The sequence below is a fragment of the Vipera berus genome (genome assembly GCF_964194415.1).
Source record: "Vipera berus genome assembly, chromosome: 5".
In the NCBI taxonomy this organism is placed as follows: Eukaryota; Metazoa; Chordata; class Lepidosauria; order Squamata; family Viperidae; genus Vipera; species Vipera berus.
This window is the reverse complement of record NC_138207.1, coordinates 2,988,368-3,004,656: the sequence shown is the minus strand read 5'-3', so window position 1 is coordinate 3,004,656 and position 16,289 is coordinate 2,988,368. Positions and strand designations below refer to the sequence as shown.

Genomic DNA, 16,289 nt, shown 5'->3' with positions numbered 1-16,289 from the left:
AAGAGACCTTGGAGGTCTTCTAGTCCAGCCCCCTGCTCAAGCAGGAGACCCTCCACCATTTCAATCAATCAATCCCAACAGAGCTGGAAGGGACCCTGAAGGTCATCTGGTCCAACCCCCTGCTCAAGCAGGAGACACTAGACCAGGGGTAGGCAACCTCGGCTCTTTTATGACTCGTGGACTTCAACTGCCAGAATTCCTGAGCCAGCCACGCTGAGGGGAAAGGGAGAGGTTTCCAAGCTGAGTCAGGCTGGCTCAGGAATTCTGGGAGTTGAAGTCCACGAGTCATAAAAGAGCCAAGGTTGCCTACCCCTGGCCTAGGCCTCTTTATGACTGGTGGACTTCAACTCCCAGAATTCCTGAGCCAGCCATGCTGAGGGGAAAGGGAGAGGTTTCCCAGCTGAGCCAGGCCGGCTCAGGAATTCTGGGAGTTGAAGTCCACGAGTCATAAAAGAGCCGAGGTTGCCTACCCCTGGCCTAGGCCTAGGCCGCCTTATGACTCGTGGACTTCAACTCCCAGAATTCCTGAGCCAGCCACGCTGAGGAGAAAGGAAGAGGTTTCCAGGCTGAGCCAGGCCGGCTCAGGAATTCTGGGAGTTGAAGTCCACGAGTCATAAAAGAGCCGAGGTTGCCTACCCCTGCCCTAGACCATTCCAGACAAGTGGCTGTCCAGTCTCTTCTTCAAAGCCTCCAGTGATGGAGCAGCCAGAACTTCTGGTGGCAAGTGGTTCCACTGGTTAATTGTTTCTCCTGAGTTCCAGGTTGCTTCTCTCCTCGATCAGTTTCCATCCGTTGCTTCTTCTCCTGCCTTCTGGTGCTTTGGAGAATAGGGGGACCCCCCTCTTCTTTGGGGCGGCCCCCCCTAGTCCTTCTTTTCTCTAGTCTAGCCAAACCCAAATCCTGCAATTCTTCTTCACATGTTTTAGCCTCCAGGCCTTTGATCATCATCTTCTTCTTCTTCTTCTTCTTCGCTCTTCTGTTGATCAACCAGCTTTTCCCTTCTTCATAGCTCTGCCCAGACTGGGGGTGTGGAAATGGATCCTGACAGCTGATCCCTGACTTTAGATCTTGGAAGAAAATCGGTTTCTTCCAGCGCCCACCCTGCCAGGTTGGACAACACCCCAGCAGCTTAACAATTTACATTCCTTTGGGGGTTTCCTCCCAAGTATTCTACATTACAGGTAGTCCCAACGTACAGTAGCTCACTTAATGACCGTCAGAAGTTACAGAAGTTTGGGCTTATGATCAGTTTTCAAACTTAACGACCGCTGCAGCATCCCCGCGGTCACGTGATCGAAATGTGGACACTTGGCAACGGGCTCGTATGTACGACGGTCGCAGTGTCCTGGGGGGAGGGTCACGCGATCCCCTTTTGTGACCTTCTGACAAAGCACAGTCCACGGCGAAGCCCAATTCGCTTAAAGATGTGGGAGTGACCACTGCCGTGATTCACTTAACAACGGCGTCAAGGAAAAGTCCTTAAAACGGGGCAAAACTCACTTAACCGCTGCCTCACTTAGCGACGGACACGTGGGGCTCAACTGTGGCTGTTAAGTCGAGCACTACCCAGGAAACCAACAGCTGCAAAACATCTGGAGATCAAAACAAGACGACGCACCTGCAGAGGGGAACATTTCTTTACCTGAATCCGGGCGCCGTGAATCATCTTCTCTTCCCCAGCCTGCTTTTTTCCACGTGGTTTAATTTCCACGGGTTTCATTCTCTGGAATTATTGGGTGGGTGGGGTATGTTGAGATGTAAGACACCCCCCGCAAGTAATCAGCGAAGACATCCCCAGGTTCAGATCGCAGCCAGCGAGGACTTAGCCCATTCGGTCCACGGAGGGATCTTTCAAAACCCTGCAGGGAAGAACAGAAAGATCTGGGTGCGCCACGCGCCAACGCTGCAGCTGGGCTCCGCGCGCAAGGGGATGTGGCTGCAAGAACGCATCCCGCTGAGACTCTTGCGTGTCCATGCGCGTGTTGAGACAGTTTGGAAGTCCACTGAGAAATACGCAGGAAGGAGAGACTTCCGTTTGGGGTTTGTGAGATGCGGCAAGTGGATGCGAAAAACTCGCCGGACTTTCAAGGTTCTAGTCCTCAGTTGTATGTTTGTCCTCCTCCCCCCCTCTCTCAGCCTTCTCCCTTCTTCAGTCAGAATAGAGCTGGAAGGGAACTCAGGGGTCTCCAATTCCTCCTCTTCCCATCCCGTTTTGTGGATCTACTCTGTCCTCGATTTACAACTATTTGTTTCGCGGCCACTCAAGTTACAGCGGCGCTGGAAAACGGGACTTACGGTACTCGCACTTACAACTGTCAAGAGCGTCCCTAGCACTCTTTAACCGCAGGGAGTCCTCGCTTAACGGCCTTTAGCTGGGACCAGAATCTCCTGTCAATAAGTGAGGAAGGTGAAATATCACGATAGCACCGCTTCGCAATGGCAGTCCTGACTGCGGTCGCAAAACGAGGACCTCACAGTTCTCCCGCCCTGCCAATCCCTCTACAGTTCGTGTGATAAATTTAGAGGCTGTGCAGGGTGACTCTACTCTTGCTCCATTCCATTCCATAATTCTACTCAACTTCTACTCGTACTCTTAATTCTATCCATTCTTTCTCTATTCTATTCCATTCTATTCTATATTCCAATATCTATTCTATTCTGTTCCGTTCTATTTTTCCTTCCATTCCATTCCATTGACTTTTGCTTGTCAGAAGGTTGCGAAAGGGGAATCACATGACCCCAGGGCACTGGGACCGTCATAAATATGAGTCAGTTGCCAAGTGTCTGAATTTTGATCACCTGACTACGGGGATGTTGCAACGGTCGTAAGTGCAGGAAACGGTCCTACGTCCCTCGCTTCAGTGCTGCTGTAACTTTGAATGGTCCCTGATTGAACTCTTGTTTTAAGTTGAGGACTCACCTGTAATCAGCATTTTACAAGCGGGAGGTGAATCGAAAAAGGAAGAGAAGGAACAGGACGAAACAAAGCTTTTTTTTAAAAAAAAAAATTTAAATTTACAGAACCAAGGCCCCCAGCTGACCCAGAAGCAGCAGAGAAGCAGAAGCGATGGGAAGGGGCAATGGGCGAAAGGGGGTCCCCAGAAAAACCGGGGTGCGCCCAGGGCACCGGCCTTACCCGCCAAGACACCTGGGCAGGGATCACAAGGCCCATGAGTCTCATCTGCAGGTCCCCGGGCTGCCCAGCATGAGGGGCCATGGGAATCCAGCCTGCCCCATCTCCCTTTAAATCCGGATCGAAGGTTCCCCCAGAGGACGGGAGGAAACGGACATAAGTCCGAGTCGAAGGCAGAAACAGCCACAAGCCAGGCCCGAACGGCAAGATGGAGAGGAAGAGCGAAAAGAGGAAACGGATCATGAGGTAGCAGCCCACGTGTGCGTCGCGGCCAAGATACACACAAGCACACAAAAAGCTTCTGCAGGATGTGGCCAGCCGCCAAGATGGACGCCGAGGGTTTTCCGGTTACGCAACGGGCAAATTAGATTCATGCTTCTCCTCCTTGTGTAGGCCCGAAGCCAATGCAGATCATCCTCGAGTTAACAATCGTTGTTTAGTGACTGTTCAAAGTTACAAGGGCACAGAAAACGCTGGGTTCTGTTTCGTCACGCTTAACGACCGTTTGCAGCCATCCCCTTGGGTCAAAATTCAGACCCTTGGCAACCGGCTCATATTTACGACGGTCGCAGCGTCCCGGGATTGCGTGATGCCCTTTTGGCAGCCTTCTGACAAGCAAAGTCAACGGGGGAAGCCAGATTCGCTTAACGACCGGGTGACTAATTTAACCACCGCGGTGATTCACATAACAACGGTTGCAAGACAGGTCATAAAATGGGGCAGAATTCACTTAGCAACAGTCCCGTTAGCAACAGGAATTTTGGGCTGCAGGAGACCTGCCTTTATCGCTCTCTTGAAAGCTGGCCGGACAGGTTTTGATTGATTTTTATCCCAACTTATTCAGTTATAAGTAAATGAAGGAGGCAAACTGTCTAATGCTGCTTCCTTCTCCTGTTTCCCCACAACAACCCTGTGAGGTGGGGTGGGATGGACGGAGACAGAGAAATGGGGGGGAGAGTTCGGCCAAAACCATCCAATGAATGCCTAAGAACTAGAACTCACTGTTCTCCTGGTGGTCAGCCCAAAATCACCCAGCTGGCTTTCATGTGTAAGGCAGGACTAGAACTCACCATCTCCTGGTGATTGGCCCCAAGTCATCCAGTTAGCTTTCATGCCTAAGACGGGACGAGAATTCCCCGGCTCCTGGTGGTCGGCCCAAAATCACCCAGCCAGCTTTCATGCCTAAAGTAGGACTAGAATTCACTGTCTCCTAGTGGTTGGCCCAAAGTCACCCAGCTGGCTAAAAAGGGACTAGAATTCACTGTCTCCTAGTGATTGGCCAAGAAACCCAGCTTTTGTGCCCGAGACAGGACTAGAATTCACCATTTCCTGGTGACTGGCACAAAATCACCCAGATCGTTTTCATGCCTAGTGCGGGACTATGCGGGACTAGAACTCACACCCTCCCAAGTTTCTAAGCCAGCACCTTTACCACTAGCTCTCAAACTTGCAAGACCCCCTTCAGAAATAGCCGAAGTGACCGGTTGCAGAGATAGCAAGGGGGGGGGGGGGAAAGCAGGCAGACCTACTTAAGATTTAAGATTTATTGAGATTTTTATACCGCCCTTCTCCCAAAGGGACTCAGGGCGGTTCACAGGGCATAAATATAAACAACAGTACAAACATTAAAAGATAATTAAATTAATGCCCAAGTTAAAACCAGAATAATAAAACAAACCTATAAAAAACCCAAGTACCCCCATCAGGCCAGACCCGCTAGTTCGAATAAATGGGTCTTCAACCCGCGACGGAAGGATCGGAGGTCTGATGCCATCCGGAGCTCAACCGGCAGTTGGTTCCATAACGCCGGAGCACCCACAGAGAAGGCCCTCCCCCTGGGGGCCACCAGTCGACATTCCTTGACAGGAGGCACCCTGAGGAGGCCCTCTCTGTGGGCGCGCACAGGGCGGAGGGGAGTCGACGCCGGCAGCAGGTGGTCCTCGAGGTATCGCGGACCCATGCCATGTAGGGACTTAAAGATCATAACCAAAACCTTGAACCTTACCCGGAAGACAACTGGTAACCAATGCAGCTCACGGAGCAAAGGTGTAACATGGGAGTACCGGGAAACTCCCAAGACAACTCTCGCGGCCGCATTCTGTACCAGTTGGAGCCTCCGAGTAGTCTTCAAGGGAAGTCCCATGTAGAGAGCGTTACAGTAGTCTAGGCTTACTTCAAGCCCCTGATCCTCCCTTCACACCTGGGTGGTGTGTGTGTGTGTGTGTGTGTCACATCCCCGGCAAAACCCGCTGTCATCGTTAAATAAGAGAATAACAGAGTTGGTAGGGACCTTGGAGGTCTTCTAGTCCAACCCCATGCTCAGGGAGGAAAAAGGGAGGGGTGCCCTCAATCTGGCAGGGGCCAAATGCACCCTTCAAAGCAATAGTCCGCATGCCCGTATTTGGACCCCCGATTCAAATTAGAGAAAGTGAAGACACCAAGCCAGGATGAGGCACTCAACCGTTTCTCGAGTTTGCATCGATCAGGTTCTTTGCGCAACCAGGTTGTGTGAATGCAGGCAGCCAAGCTGATGGCTTTGTAGGTCTGCAAGGGGAAAGAGTTCTCCTAGTCCAGGCAAACAAGTGTGCACAGCCAGGCTGGACCTGGGGGAGGACCGGCATCCCACCGGACCTATCTTTCCATCGTCCTTCCCAGCCGGTCAAGGAACGTTTGGAAACTTTTTCGGACATCCTGTCCTTGAAGGGGGAAAAAACTGCATTGTGTGGGAAAGGACACCGAAGTTGATAACGCCAGCTGCAACGCAACTCCTGCTTGCTCCCCTCCACCCACTCAGCACACAGAGACACACACAAAGACAGACACAAAAACACACACTCGACAAATTCTTGTCTTTCTCTGGGGCTGCATTCACACAACTCAGTCAACACTGGGGAGAAAATTGAGCCATGTTCTGGCTTGGGTGTACGCTGAGTTACCCCAATACACTTGACAAACACCTGTTTTTCTCGGGGGCTGCATTCACACAACTCGGTCAACACTGGGGAGAAAATTAAACCATGTTCTGGCTTGGGTGTACTCTGAGTTACCCCAATACACTCGACAAACATCTGTTTTTCTGTGGGGCTGCATTCACACAACTCGGTCAACACCAAGCAGAAAATTAAGCCATATTCTGGCTTGGTTGTACTCTGAGTTACCCCATTACACTTGACAAACTCCTGTCTTTCTTGGGGGCTGCATTCACACAACTCGGTCAACACTGGGGAGAAAATTAAGCCTTGTTCTGTCTTGGTTGTACTCGACAAACTTCTGTCTTTCTCAGAGGCTGCATTCACACAACTCGGTCAACACTGGACAGAAAATTAAGCCACGTTCTGGCTTGGGTGTACTATAAAATACCTTCTGGCAACTGACTTGGTTTTCTCCCACCCATCCGCAACTAAACAAGGATAACATTAACTGAGTTTAGCACAGGGTGTGCTTGTATCCCCATCCAGACGTGAGGGGGACCCCAGCCATTTGAGATCGCTTGCCTTCCTGTGTTTTAGGATATTTTAGGATTCCTGGGCAAAGATTCAATCTGCAAATAGGGCAATCTGGAGATGCTCCAAAGCTTGCGCCGGGGAGAATGGGCACTGCAGTCCCGAGACCGTGGCTTTCCTGCCAGTTCGCCCACATTATGACAATGGGTACAGCTATAGTCCTTGACTTACGACCAGAAAGGAGCCCCGAACTTCTGCTGCTAAGCGAGACATTGGTTAAGTGAGTTTTGTGCCCCATTTTTATGACCTTTCTCGCTACGGTCATTCAGCGAATCACTGCAGGGGTTCAGTTAGTGACATGGCTGCTAAGTGAATCTGGCTTCTGCACTGACTTTGCTTGTCAAGAGGTTCGCAAAAGGGGATCTCACCTGATCCCGGGACCGTCGTAAATACGAGTCACTTGCCAAGCCTCCGAATTCTGATTATGTGACCACAAGGGGTCGTTAAGTGTGAAAAACGCTTTTCCCAGTGCCCTTGTAACTTCCCACGGTCATTAAACGAACGGTTGTTAAGTCGAACACTTACTGGTTGTGGTGTTGTGGGTTTTTTTAAAAAAATTTCTAATTTTAGTTAGCACATTTTGTGCACTGCAGTGCCCGGTGGATGACTCAGCCTGATGCGCCAGCCAGCAAACCACACCTTGTGCCAACCTGTGAAAACCTGGATTGTTATGTCTGGTTGCTAATGCCAGGCGAGACGAATTCCGGCCTGGCATGAATTCTTCCGGGGGAAATGGGGCGCCCCACTTTGCAGAGCCAGCAGCCTCTCTGCCCCCCCCCCCGATCTGTTAAAGTTACAGAATGACATCTGGAAGGGACCTTGCCGAGGTCCTCTAGTCCAACCCCCTGCTCAGGCAGGAGACCCTAACCCATTTCAGACAAATGGCTGTCCAGTCTCTTCTCAAAAGCCTCCAGTGATGGAGCAGCCACAACTTCTGGTGGCAAGCAGTTCCACTGGTTAATTACAGAATAAGAGTTGGAAGGGACCTTGGAGGTGAAATAGAATAGAGCTGGAAGGGATCTTGGAGGTCTTCTAGTCCAGCCCCCTGCTCCAGCAGGAGATCCTATATCATCTCGGACAAGTGACTGTCCAGTCTCTTCTTAAAAATTCTCCAGTGATGGAGCGCCCACGATTTCTGGTGGCAGGCTGTTCCACTGGTTAATTGTGCTCACTGTCAGGAGGTTTTCCCTTAGTTCCAGGTTGCTTCTCTCCTTGGATAATAATAATGATGATGATGATGGTAGTGATGATGATGATGCTTCTTGTCCTGCCTTCAGGCGCTTTGGAGAATAGCTTGACTCCCTCTTCTTTGGGGCAGCCCCTGAGATACTGGAAGACTGCTATCATGTCCCCCCTATCTTTTCAACTTCAACACAACAGGGCGCAACCTTGGCATCCAAGCCATTGTGTCTCGGCTGATTACAAGCCATTCCTTTCCTTAAAGGGGGGAGTGGGGGGTGGGGTAGAAGGCCACCATCTGACCTGGCCTGGCCCTGCGAATATCCAATCAGGGTATTCCTTAAGCACCCCTCCTCCTCTGCCACATTCTGGGGCTGGACTAGAAGACCTCCAAGGTCCCTTCCAGCTCTATTCTATTCTATTGTATATTCTGTTCTGTTCCCTCTATTCTACCCAGAATAGAATACCCACGCTGGCTGAAGAATTCTGGGAGTTGAAGTCCACAAGTCATCAAAGGGCCAAATTTGAAGACCCCTGACCTAGACCATTTCAGACAAGGGACTGTCTCTAGTCTGTTCTTGAAAACCTCCAGTGATGGGAGCGCCCAGAACTTGTGAAGGCAAGCTATGCAATCAGAAGAGAGCTGGAAGGGACCTTGGAGGTCATCTAGTCCAGCCCCCTGCTCAAGCAGGAGACCCTATACCATTTCAGACAAGCCCGCTGTCCAATCCCTTCTTACTGTTGGAACTTCTGAACAATCACTCAATCGGGGGTAGGCAACCTCGGCTCTTTTATGACTCGTGGACTTCAACTCCCAGAATTCCTCAGCCAGCTCAAGAATTCTGGGAGTCGGAAGTCCACGAATCATAAAAGAGCCAAGGTTGCCTACCCCTGCACTAAATGAATGACTTAAGTAGTCCTAAACTTACAGTCCACAGCAAAGGTGGATTCACCTAACAACCGTGTGACTACCTTAACAACCACAGTGATTCGCTTTACAACCGTAGGAAGGAAAGTTGTAAAATGGGGCAAACCTCACGCCACTGTCTCGCCCAGCAACTGAAATGTTGGCTTTAATTGACGTGGAGGAGAACTTGGTAGTTTTTCCAAGAAAAAATGGGCTGCTATTTGTTCAGCCCGTGGATATGGGGTTAGACTAGATGACCTCCTGGATTCCTTCCTACCCTATGATTCTTGGGGACCAATTGCTCCCCCATGCTTCCGGCTTTTTTTTCCCTTACAGCTTAAAAATAAACCAAAATATGGATGTAAATACAGAACAGATTAAGAAAGACACTGAAGCCGATGCACCTCAATTAGACTTGCGGATTGGCTTGCTGACTCGAGCTCTCCGTTTACTCATTCCAAAAGGAGCAGATTGCCAGGAACCTTCCTTAAGTACTGTACCTAGAAAAAGTACATGATAATCACGGGCGAGTCATCTAATTTTGATATTATACGTTTTATTTGGGAAGGGGGTGGGCAATAACCCAAATCCTATACTTTACCCCCCCAAAAAAAACCCACCACCTCTCAGATGCTGCTTCTGTGCTTTGCTAAGGAAAATCTTTGTGACGATGAGGACCAGCACCATGCTATTTTCATTTTGGAAGGCAGAAGTTGTAACAACCCCCCCCCCAACCCCAGGTTGAGTGGGTTGTTGGTCCCTGACTTGGCTTTTCTTGTTGCAGAATTCCAGCGCCCCCCATCCATGAGATTTCTTGCAATCTCCCTTCGGGACGGGAGTTCAGAACTGTGAAATCTAAATTTAATCTAAATAATCCTGTCTTTCTCTTACTAAGGGTAACATCTGTTCCTGGAGAAGGGATCAACTGGGAGAAGGGGGGGGGAACCCACCAGGAAACTGCTGGGGGGAACCAGGACAACTAACCCCACTTCCCCCTTTTTAACTAATCGACGTTAAACTGCATCATTTTAGCCTATAATTTCTTGCACAACCCGCGCGCTTTGCAACTAAACCTCGTTCCGTTATGCAAAGCATCCCTTTGCTGGGCAATCCGCTTTTTTTTTCGTTTTCCTAAAAGGCGGTGCGGTTGCAGCTACTGGAAACGTAACGCACACACACGCACGCACGCACACACACACACACACACAGACAGAGAGAGACAAAATTCCACCAACTTAAACCCCTTGTGCCAAACTTCCCTTTTCTGCGGAATTGAGAATATTTTCTTTCCTTTTCAAACAAGGTGGCGTTGGTTGCAATTCCCGGAAATGCAACACAAAGACACACAAAACACACACCCACAAATTCCACCAACGCAGAAGCCAGGGACCCCAAATAAACTCGAAGGGGGTCCGTCAAAGCAGATTCCCAACAGACCCGAGATCAAACGGGCCAAGCTTTGCAACAAGGATTCCTTCCACCGCGCGTCTCTTACCTGCTCGATGCCTCCGTCCAGACGTGCCGTGCGACCTTCCAGAGAAGCGGGCATCGACCCGAAGACACGACACCCCGCCGTCTGCACCCGGGACTGCGTCTTCACCCGGCCCGCCCGGTGCTAGAGCCCGCGATCCTGAGCTCTTTCTAGACACGCGTACCGTCTCTTCCCATGCAAGAGTCACGTCTGAGCGCCGCCGAGCCCCGGCCGGGAAACGGCGCCCCCTGGCGGCTACGAGGCACCACGACGACGCTTCCGGACAGAAAAGTTGCGCGGGTCTCTCAATTGCACCGGCTGGAGCAAGCCGAGCAATCGCGAGGTTGAGCTTTTTGCAAGCGGGAGCCCGCGGGCGACGGGTGCAAATCTCCGCCGGGGGAAAAAGAGCCGCCGTGGGTTGCGCTGCGAGGTGTAAGCCTTTGCAAGCGGGCGACCGCGGGCGACGGGTGCAAATCTGACAATGGGCAAAGAGACGCCGGGGTTGCGTACTGGATACTCCTGGTGCCCAGTCCTGCACGGGGAAGACAAAGAGCCAAGGCGGCAGGAATAGAATAGAATAGAGCTAGAAGGGACCCTCAGAGGTCTTCTAGTCCAGCCCCCCCCCCGCTCAACCAGCAGACCCTATATACCTTTTCAGACAACTGACCGTCTAGTCTTTTCCTAAAAACCACCAGAGGTGGAGCGACCACGAATAAGCTTGCAGGCTATGCCGCCCGCGAGGAAGCGGGAGATTTAAGGACGACTAAAGGCAGGCAGGCAGGCAGGCAGGCAGTCCCACTGGTCAAGCTTCCTGATGACACCAGTAAACTCGCTACTGCGCGAAACTGGCAAAGGCCCAGGGCTCGGCAGAGGCTTCGCGCTGCAAAAACCGGCTGGGATTTATTTTTTTTTGGGGGGGGGGGTTTAAGACGGCCCTCGCAAGCCGGGCAGAAACGCCCTCGACGAGGCAGCTTTGCAAGCCGCAACCGGCCCGGGAAGACGCCGCCTTCTCGGGGAAGAGTCAGCGGCCGCCCGGGGGTGGGGGGAGGAGATGGGGGTGGGGGGCAGGTGTTGACCACGGGGGCCGCAACCCGCAGAGAGCGGGTCGTCTAGGCCAGCGTTTCCCAACCTTAGGAACTTGAAGATGCGTGGACTTCAACTCCCAGAATTCCCCAGCCAGCTATAGCTGGCTGGGGAATTCTGGGAGTTGAAGTCCACGCATCTTCAAGTGCCTAAGGTTGGGAAACGCTGGTCTAGGCTGGCAGAGGTGCCAGGCTCCGTCCCCCGACGGTCGGGAAGAGAGGGCAGTTTGCCCGGCTTCTTCCCCGCTGCAAACGGCGGCTCTCCTCCGGCTCTTCACGCAGCCGGGCCGGCTGGTCTGTCGGCGTCCAGGCTGGCCAAGCGGACCACCGACGGCCTCACAGCCGGTCCCGCCCGACTTGCACCCCGCGGGCGCGCTCCCCTTGCTCCTGCACGCCCCGCCGCTCGTCGCCCTCCTGCCCGGCCGAGGGGTCTTCCGCCTGGCCGCCTGCCCACCGCGGCGTCCCCCACCGCCCCGACGGCGAGTCCCGGCCTTCGCGCTCGCCCTGCGGCTGGTGCTGGGCGCGGAGACCCACCTCCTGCCGGCCCACCGCCCGGCCCGCCTGCGCCACGCAGCCCACCGCCCCCAAGCCCGGGCCAGGCTGCCTTCTCGACCGACGGGGCGGCGACTCTGCGCCGGCCGGCCGGGGCTGCTCCTCCTGGACGCCGCAGCGCTGCTCCCCGCGGCGGCCCGTCTGCTCCTGCGCCCCCGCGCCCTCCCGCTCGCCGGCCCAGAGCACCCAGCCGCCCCCCGCCCACGGCAGCCCGACGGCCCGCGCCCGACGGCGCCCCCGCCCGCCCGACGGTGCCTGGCTCTCCCCCTCCTCCTCCTCCTCCTCGCCCCCCTCGGCGGGCCGCAGGGCTTCCTCCTGCACCCAGACGCCCCAGGCCTGCTCCTGGACGGCGCCCACCAAGCCGCCCGCCTCCTGGACGCCGCGGCTCAGCCCCAGCGCCTCCTGGACCCAGCACGGCCGGATGGCTCAGCCACGCCGACGGCTTGGCCAACGCTCGCCGGCCAAGCTCTCCTGCCCGCTCGGGGGAGGGGGGGGATAAACGGGGAAAGCTCGACGGGGCGTCCCTTGAACTTGCCCCACGCCCTCCCCCCCTGCGGAAGCCTCTGCGACCCCCGCCGGCCGGAATCGCCTCACCCGGGGGGCTCCTGCCGGCTCGGGGATGGGGAAAGCTCGACGGGGCGCCCCTTGAACTTGCCCCACGCCCTTCCCCCCCTCCGGAAGCCTCTGCGACCCCCGCCGGCCGGAGTCGCCTCGCCCGGGGGGGCTCCTGCCCGCGCGGATGCCGCAGGGGAGACGTCGAGGGTCCTGGCGCCGTCGGTGGGGTGTTGGCAGGGCAGGCGGAGGGGTCGTTCCTCCGGGCTGGGGGCTGGTCTCCGGAGCCCCCCCCCCCGCGCGGAGGTTGCACCGCCCGGCAGCTTCTCCGGATCCGGGGCAGTGCCGGCGAGGCTGGACGGAGGCTGCGGCCGAAGCGGCGAGCAGGACGACGGGAGGCCAAAGAAAAGAAGCCAAAAAGCGCTCCGCTCGTCACTTCTCCGCTCGGGTTATGTAAGCGGGCCGCGATGACGACGCAGCTCCGGGAGGCAGCACCGCGCGTCCTCGCCACGGGCCGCCGGGCGCGGGCCGAGCTCTTCTTCCCCCGGGCAAAAGGACGAAGAGGAGGAGGAGGAGGAGGAGGATGCGCCGGGTCGAGTGGTCCAGCCGTTCCTGCATCCCTGCATCCTTCCGGGCGCAACTGGGAGGCGGAGCAGAGACCCGGCTGGACCGGAGGCAGCCGAGCAGAGCCCGCGGGGGGGGGGGAGGGAGGGAGGGAGGCCGTGGCGCAGTGGGGAGGGCTGCCAAAACTGCGTGGACACCTTCCGGGGGGGGGGCCGCACCGGTGGCGCTCTTGGGAGGGGGGAGCGGGCGGGGGGGGTGGGGTGTCTGCAACCTGCTAAGGCCGGCTGAGCAGAAAAGTTTGGCCAATTCAACTTGGGGAGGGTCTGCCCTGTCCCTGGGTTACGCCGGCGTCCTCGGGGATGCGGCGGCGGCTGCTGCTGTTGTACGGGAAGGTCACCGCGCGCGCCCCCTCCCTCCGTGCTCCTGCAAGCTGGCGCCCGCCAGCCTTCCAGGCGAGCCTGGCGGGACCAGATGCGGAAATGGGTGGCTGCCGCTTCGGAAAAGCGAAACGAAACTGGATTTGCGGAAATGATGAATCGTTTTCGGATGTTAGGCAAGCCGCGGGAAGGGGATTGTTACACAACGGCTCATTCCAAAGAGGCTTGGGATCGTGCAACGTGCTAAATAAATAATTAAAAAAAAAAAAGAATCGCTAAGCTGCGGATGCACGTGTGAACTCGTGACCCGACCTGGGTTAGCGTGTCATGTGAACGCAGCCCTTGTCTGTCTTAGGAAGGTCGGTCTTGTTTGAGCCAGTCGTCTCTCGAGAGGACAGCTGTAGCTGCAGCAAGATGGAAAAGAACAGAAAGTGATAAAATAACAGAAACTCGACTTATGCAAGAAAAAGCTCGTTCTGCTTTCTCGGATTTTCTGGGCAACTTTGGGATAAATGCCAAGGACAGCAAACCCGTGATTGTAAAGGCAGAAACACCAGCTGATTCTCGTTGCTCCCGCTGGCAAGGAGAGAAGTTTGGTGATGGGAGAAGAGAAGGAAGGAAGGAAGGAAGGAGTTGGGACATTGGAGGAGGGGAATGAAGGAGGGAAAAGGAAGAATAAAAAGTAAAAGAGGGAAAGAAAAAAGGGAGAGAAAGAAAGATAAGAAAGGAGGGAGAGACAGAGCAAAGAAAGAAAAAGAGAGAGCAGGAAGGAAGGAAAGAAAAAAAAAAGATTTGAAATGGTTTGAGGCTCATGGATCTGCCTGCTTCCTCAAGATCTGAAAATGCATTACGATCCGGTCGCTAGCCCAGCAGTTCCTCAACCTTGGCAATTTGAAGATGGGTGGACTTCAACTCCCAGAATTCTCCAGCCAGCATGGCTTGGCTGAGGAATTCTGGGAATTGAAGTCCACAAGTAAGTCATAAAAAAGGGGCCAAGTTTGAAGACCCCTGCCCCAAGGGAAGACCCTCCGAAGCAACAGAGAATTTCACTTTTTCCTCCGAAATAACAAGGATGGCCTTTTTTTTTCAATTTTATATTTCGATTTATTTATTTATATTTCAACTTTCTAAACTGTCCGTCTCCCTCAAAAAAAAAAAAAAAGGACCCGGGCGATGTGCAATGTCACAGTACCAATAAGTAAAACAAGGTAGAAAAAAATGAATATTTAAAATTACATTAATTTTATTTGCTCCATTCGGACAAAGAAGTTTTCAGCTGGCAACTGAAAGACAAAACTGGAATTGCTCACCCAGGGATGCAACCTGAGCCCTTAGTAACTGAATGGTATGCCTTTGCTCCAGAAAGAGAGAGTAGAGTAGAGCTGCTAAATTTTCAGCAACTGTACATAATCAGAATAGAGCTGGGAAGGGACCTTGGAGGTCATCTAGTCCAACCGCCTGCTCAAGCAGGAGTCCTTAGACCGTTTCAGGCGAGTGACTGTCCAGTCTCTTCTTGAAAATCTCCAGTGATGGAGCACCAACAAATTATTATTATTATTATTATTATTAATAATAATAATAATAATAATAATAATAATAATAATAATGATGATGATGATGGAAGGGACCTTGGAGGTCATCTAGTCCAACCCCCTGCTCACGCAGAAAACCCTATACCCTTTCAGACAAGTGGCTGTCCAGTCTCTTCTTAAAAACCTCCCGGGATGGAGCATTCCCAATTTCAAGTGGCAAGCTGTTCCACTGGTTAATGGTCCTCATTGTTAAGACGTTTTTCCTTAATTCCTGGTTGCTTCTCTCCTTGATTAGTTTCCATCCGTTGCTTCTTGTCCTTCCCTCAGGCGCTTTGGAGAACAGCTTGACCCCACCACTCTTCTTTATAACCGCGTTACTGACTTAACCGCAGTGATTCACTTAACAACGGTGAGAAGAAAGGTTGTAAAATGGGGCGAAACTCACTCAACCCGAGGTCCCACTTAGCAACAGAAATTTTGGCTTCAGATGCGGCCATCCGTCGGGGACTAACTGTACTATTGTGATGATGATTATAACTTTCTCCAGCTTTTTGATAGGTAACTCAACGTAAGGACAACTGAATATATCGTCATTTAATTACAGGCAGTCCTCAGCCAATCAATCAATCAATCAGCTGGAAGAGACCTTGGAGGTCTTCTAGTCCCGCCCCCTGCTCAAGCAGGAGACCCTCCACCATTTCAATCAATCAATCCCAACAGAGCTGGAAGGGACCCTGAAGGTCATCTGGTCCAACCCCCTGCTCAAGTCTCTTCTTAAAGACTTCCAGTGTTGGAGCATTCACCACTTCTGGAGGCAGGTTGTTCCACTGGTGAATTGTTCTCACTGTCAGGAAGTTTCTCCTTAGTTCCGGGTTGCTTCTCTCCTTGATGAGTTTCCATCCGTTGCTTCTTCTGGAGGCAAGGAGTTCCACTGGTAATTAGCCCAAAGTCACTCAGTTGGTTTTCGTGCCTAAGGCGGGACCAGAACTAGCCGTCTCCCGGTTTCAGTCCTGGTGCCTTAGCCACTAGTCAAAACTTAACCAGCCCTTCCTGGAAAATGTCCAGTTTTGGCATTCTGCCTGGCTTTATAAGCAAAGCAATATTTGGGGTGGGCGTGGGTGATGCATCATCAGCCTTCGCCCAGGTTCGCCTGGTGCGCCAGTTGCGGCCCTATCTAGACCAGGATGCCCTGCGTACGGTCACTCATGCGCTCATGACCTCTCGTTTAGACTACTGCAACGCTCTCTACATGGGGCTGCCCTTGAGGACCACTCGGAGGCTCCAACTGGTACAGAATGCAGCAGCGAGAGTTGTGTTGGGAGTCTCCCAATACTCCCATGTTACACCTCTGCTCCATGAGCTGCATTGGCTTCCAGTTGTCTTACAGGTGAGATTCAAGGTTCTGGTAATGGTTTTCAAGGCCCTACATGGCATGGG

General features: G+C 53.3%; 1 protein-coding gene across 7 annotated transcripts in view; it reads right to left on the bottom strand.

The window, feature by feature from the left end:
- TNK2 (tyrosine kinase non receptor 2) overlaps positions 1–11,200 on the bottom strand; it is a 108,874-nt gene extending 97,674 nt beyond the window's left edge. For 3 of the 7 annotated variants that reach the window (XM_081329418.1, XM_081329423.1, XM_081329419.1), the window contains exon 1: positions 1,643–4,626. In XM_081329418.1, coding sequence (XP_081185544.1) covers positions 1,643–1,720 — 78 coding nt within the window. In that variant the 5' untranslated portion in view covers positions 1,721–4,626. Of the gene's footprint in view, positions 1–1,642; positions 4,627–9,126; positions 9,223–10,217 lie in introns of those variants that run through there. The other 4 variants (XM_081329415.1, XM_081329422.1, XM_081329416.1 and 1 more) reach the window with 4 other exon arrangements.
- Between the last annotated feature and the right edge of the window lie 5,089 nt (positions 11,201–16,289).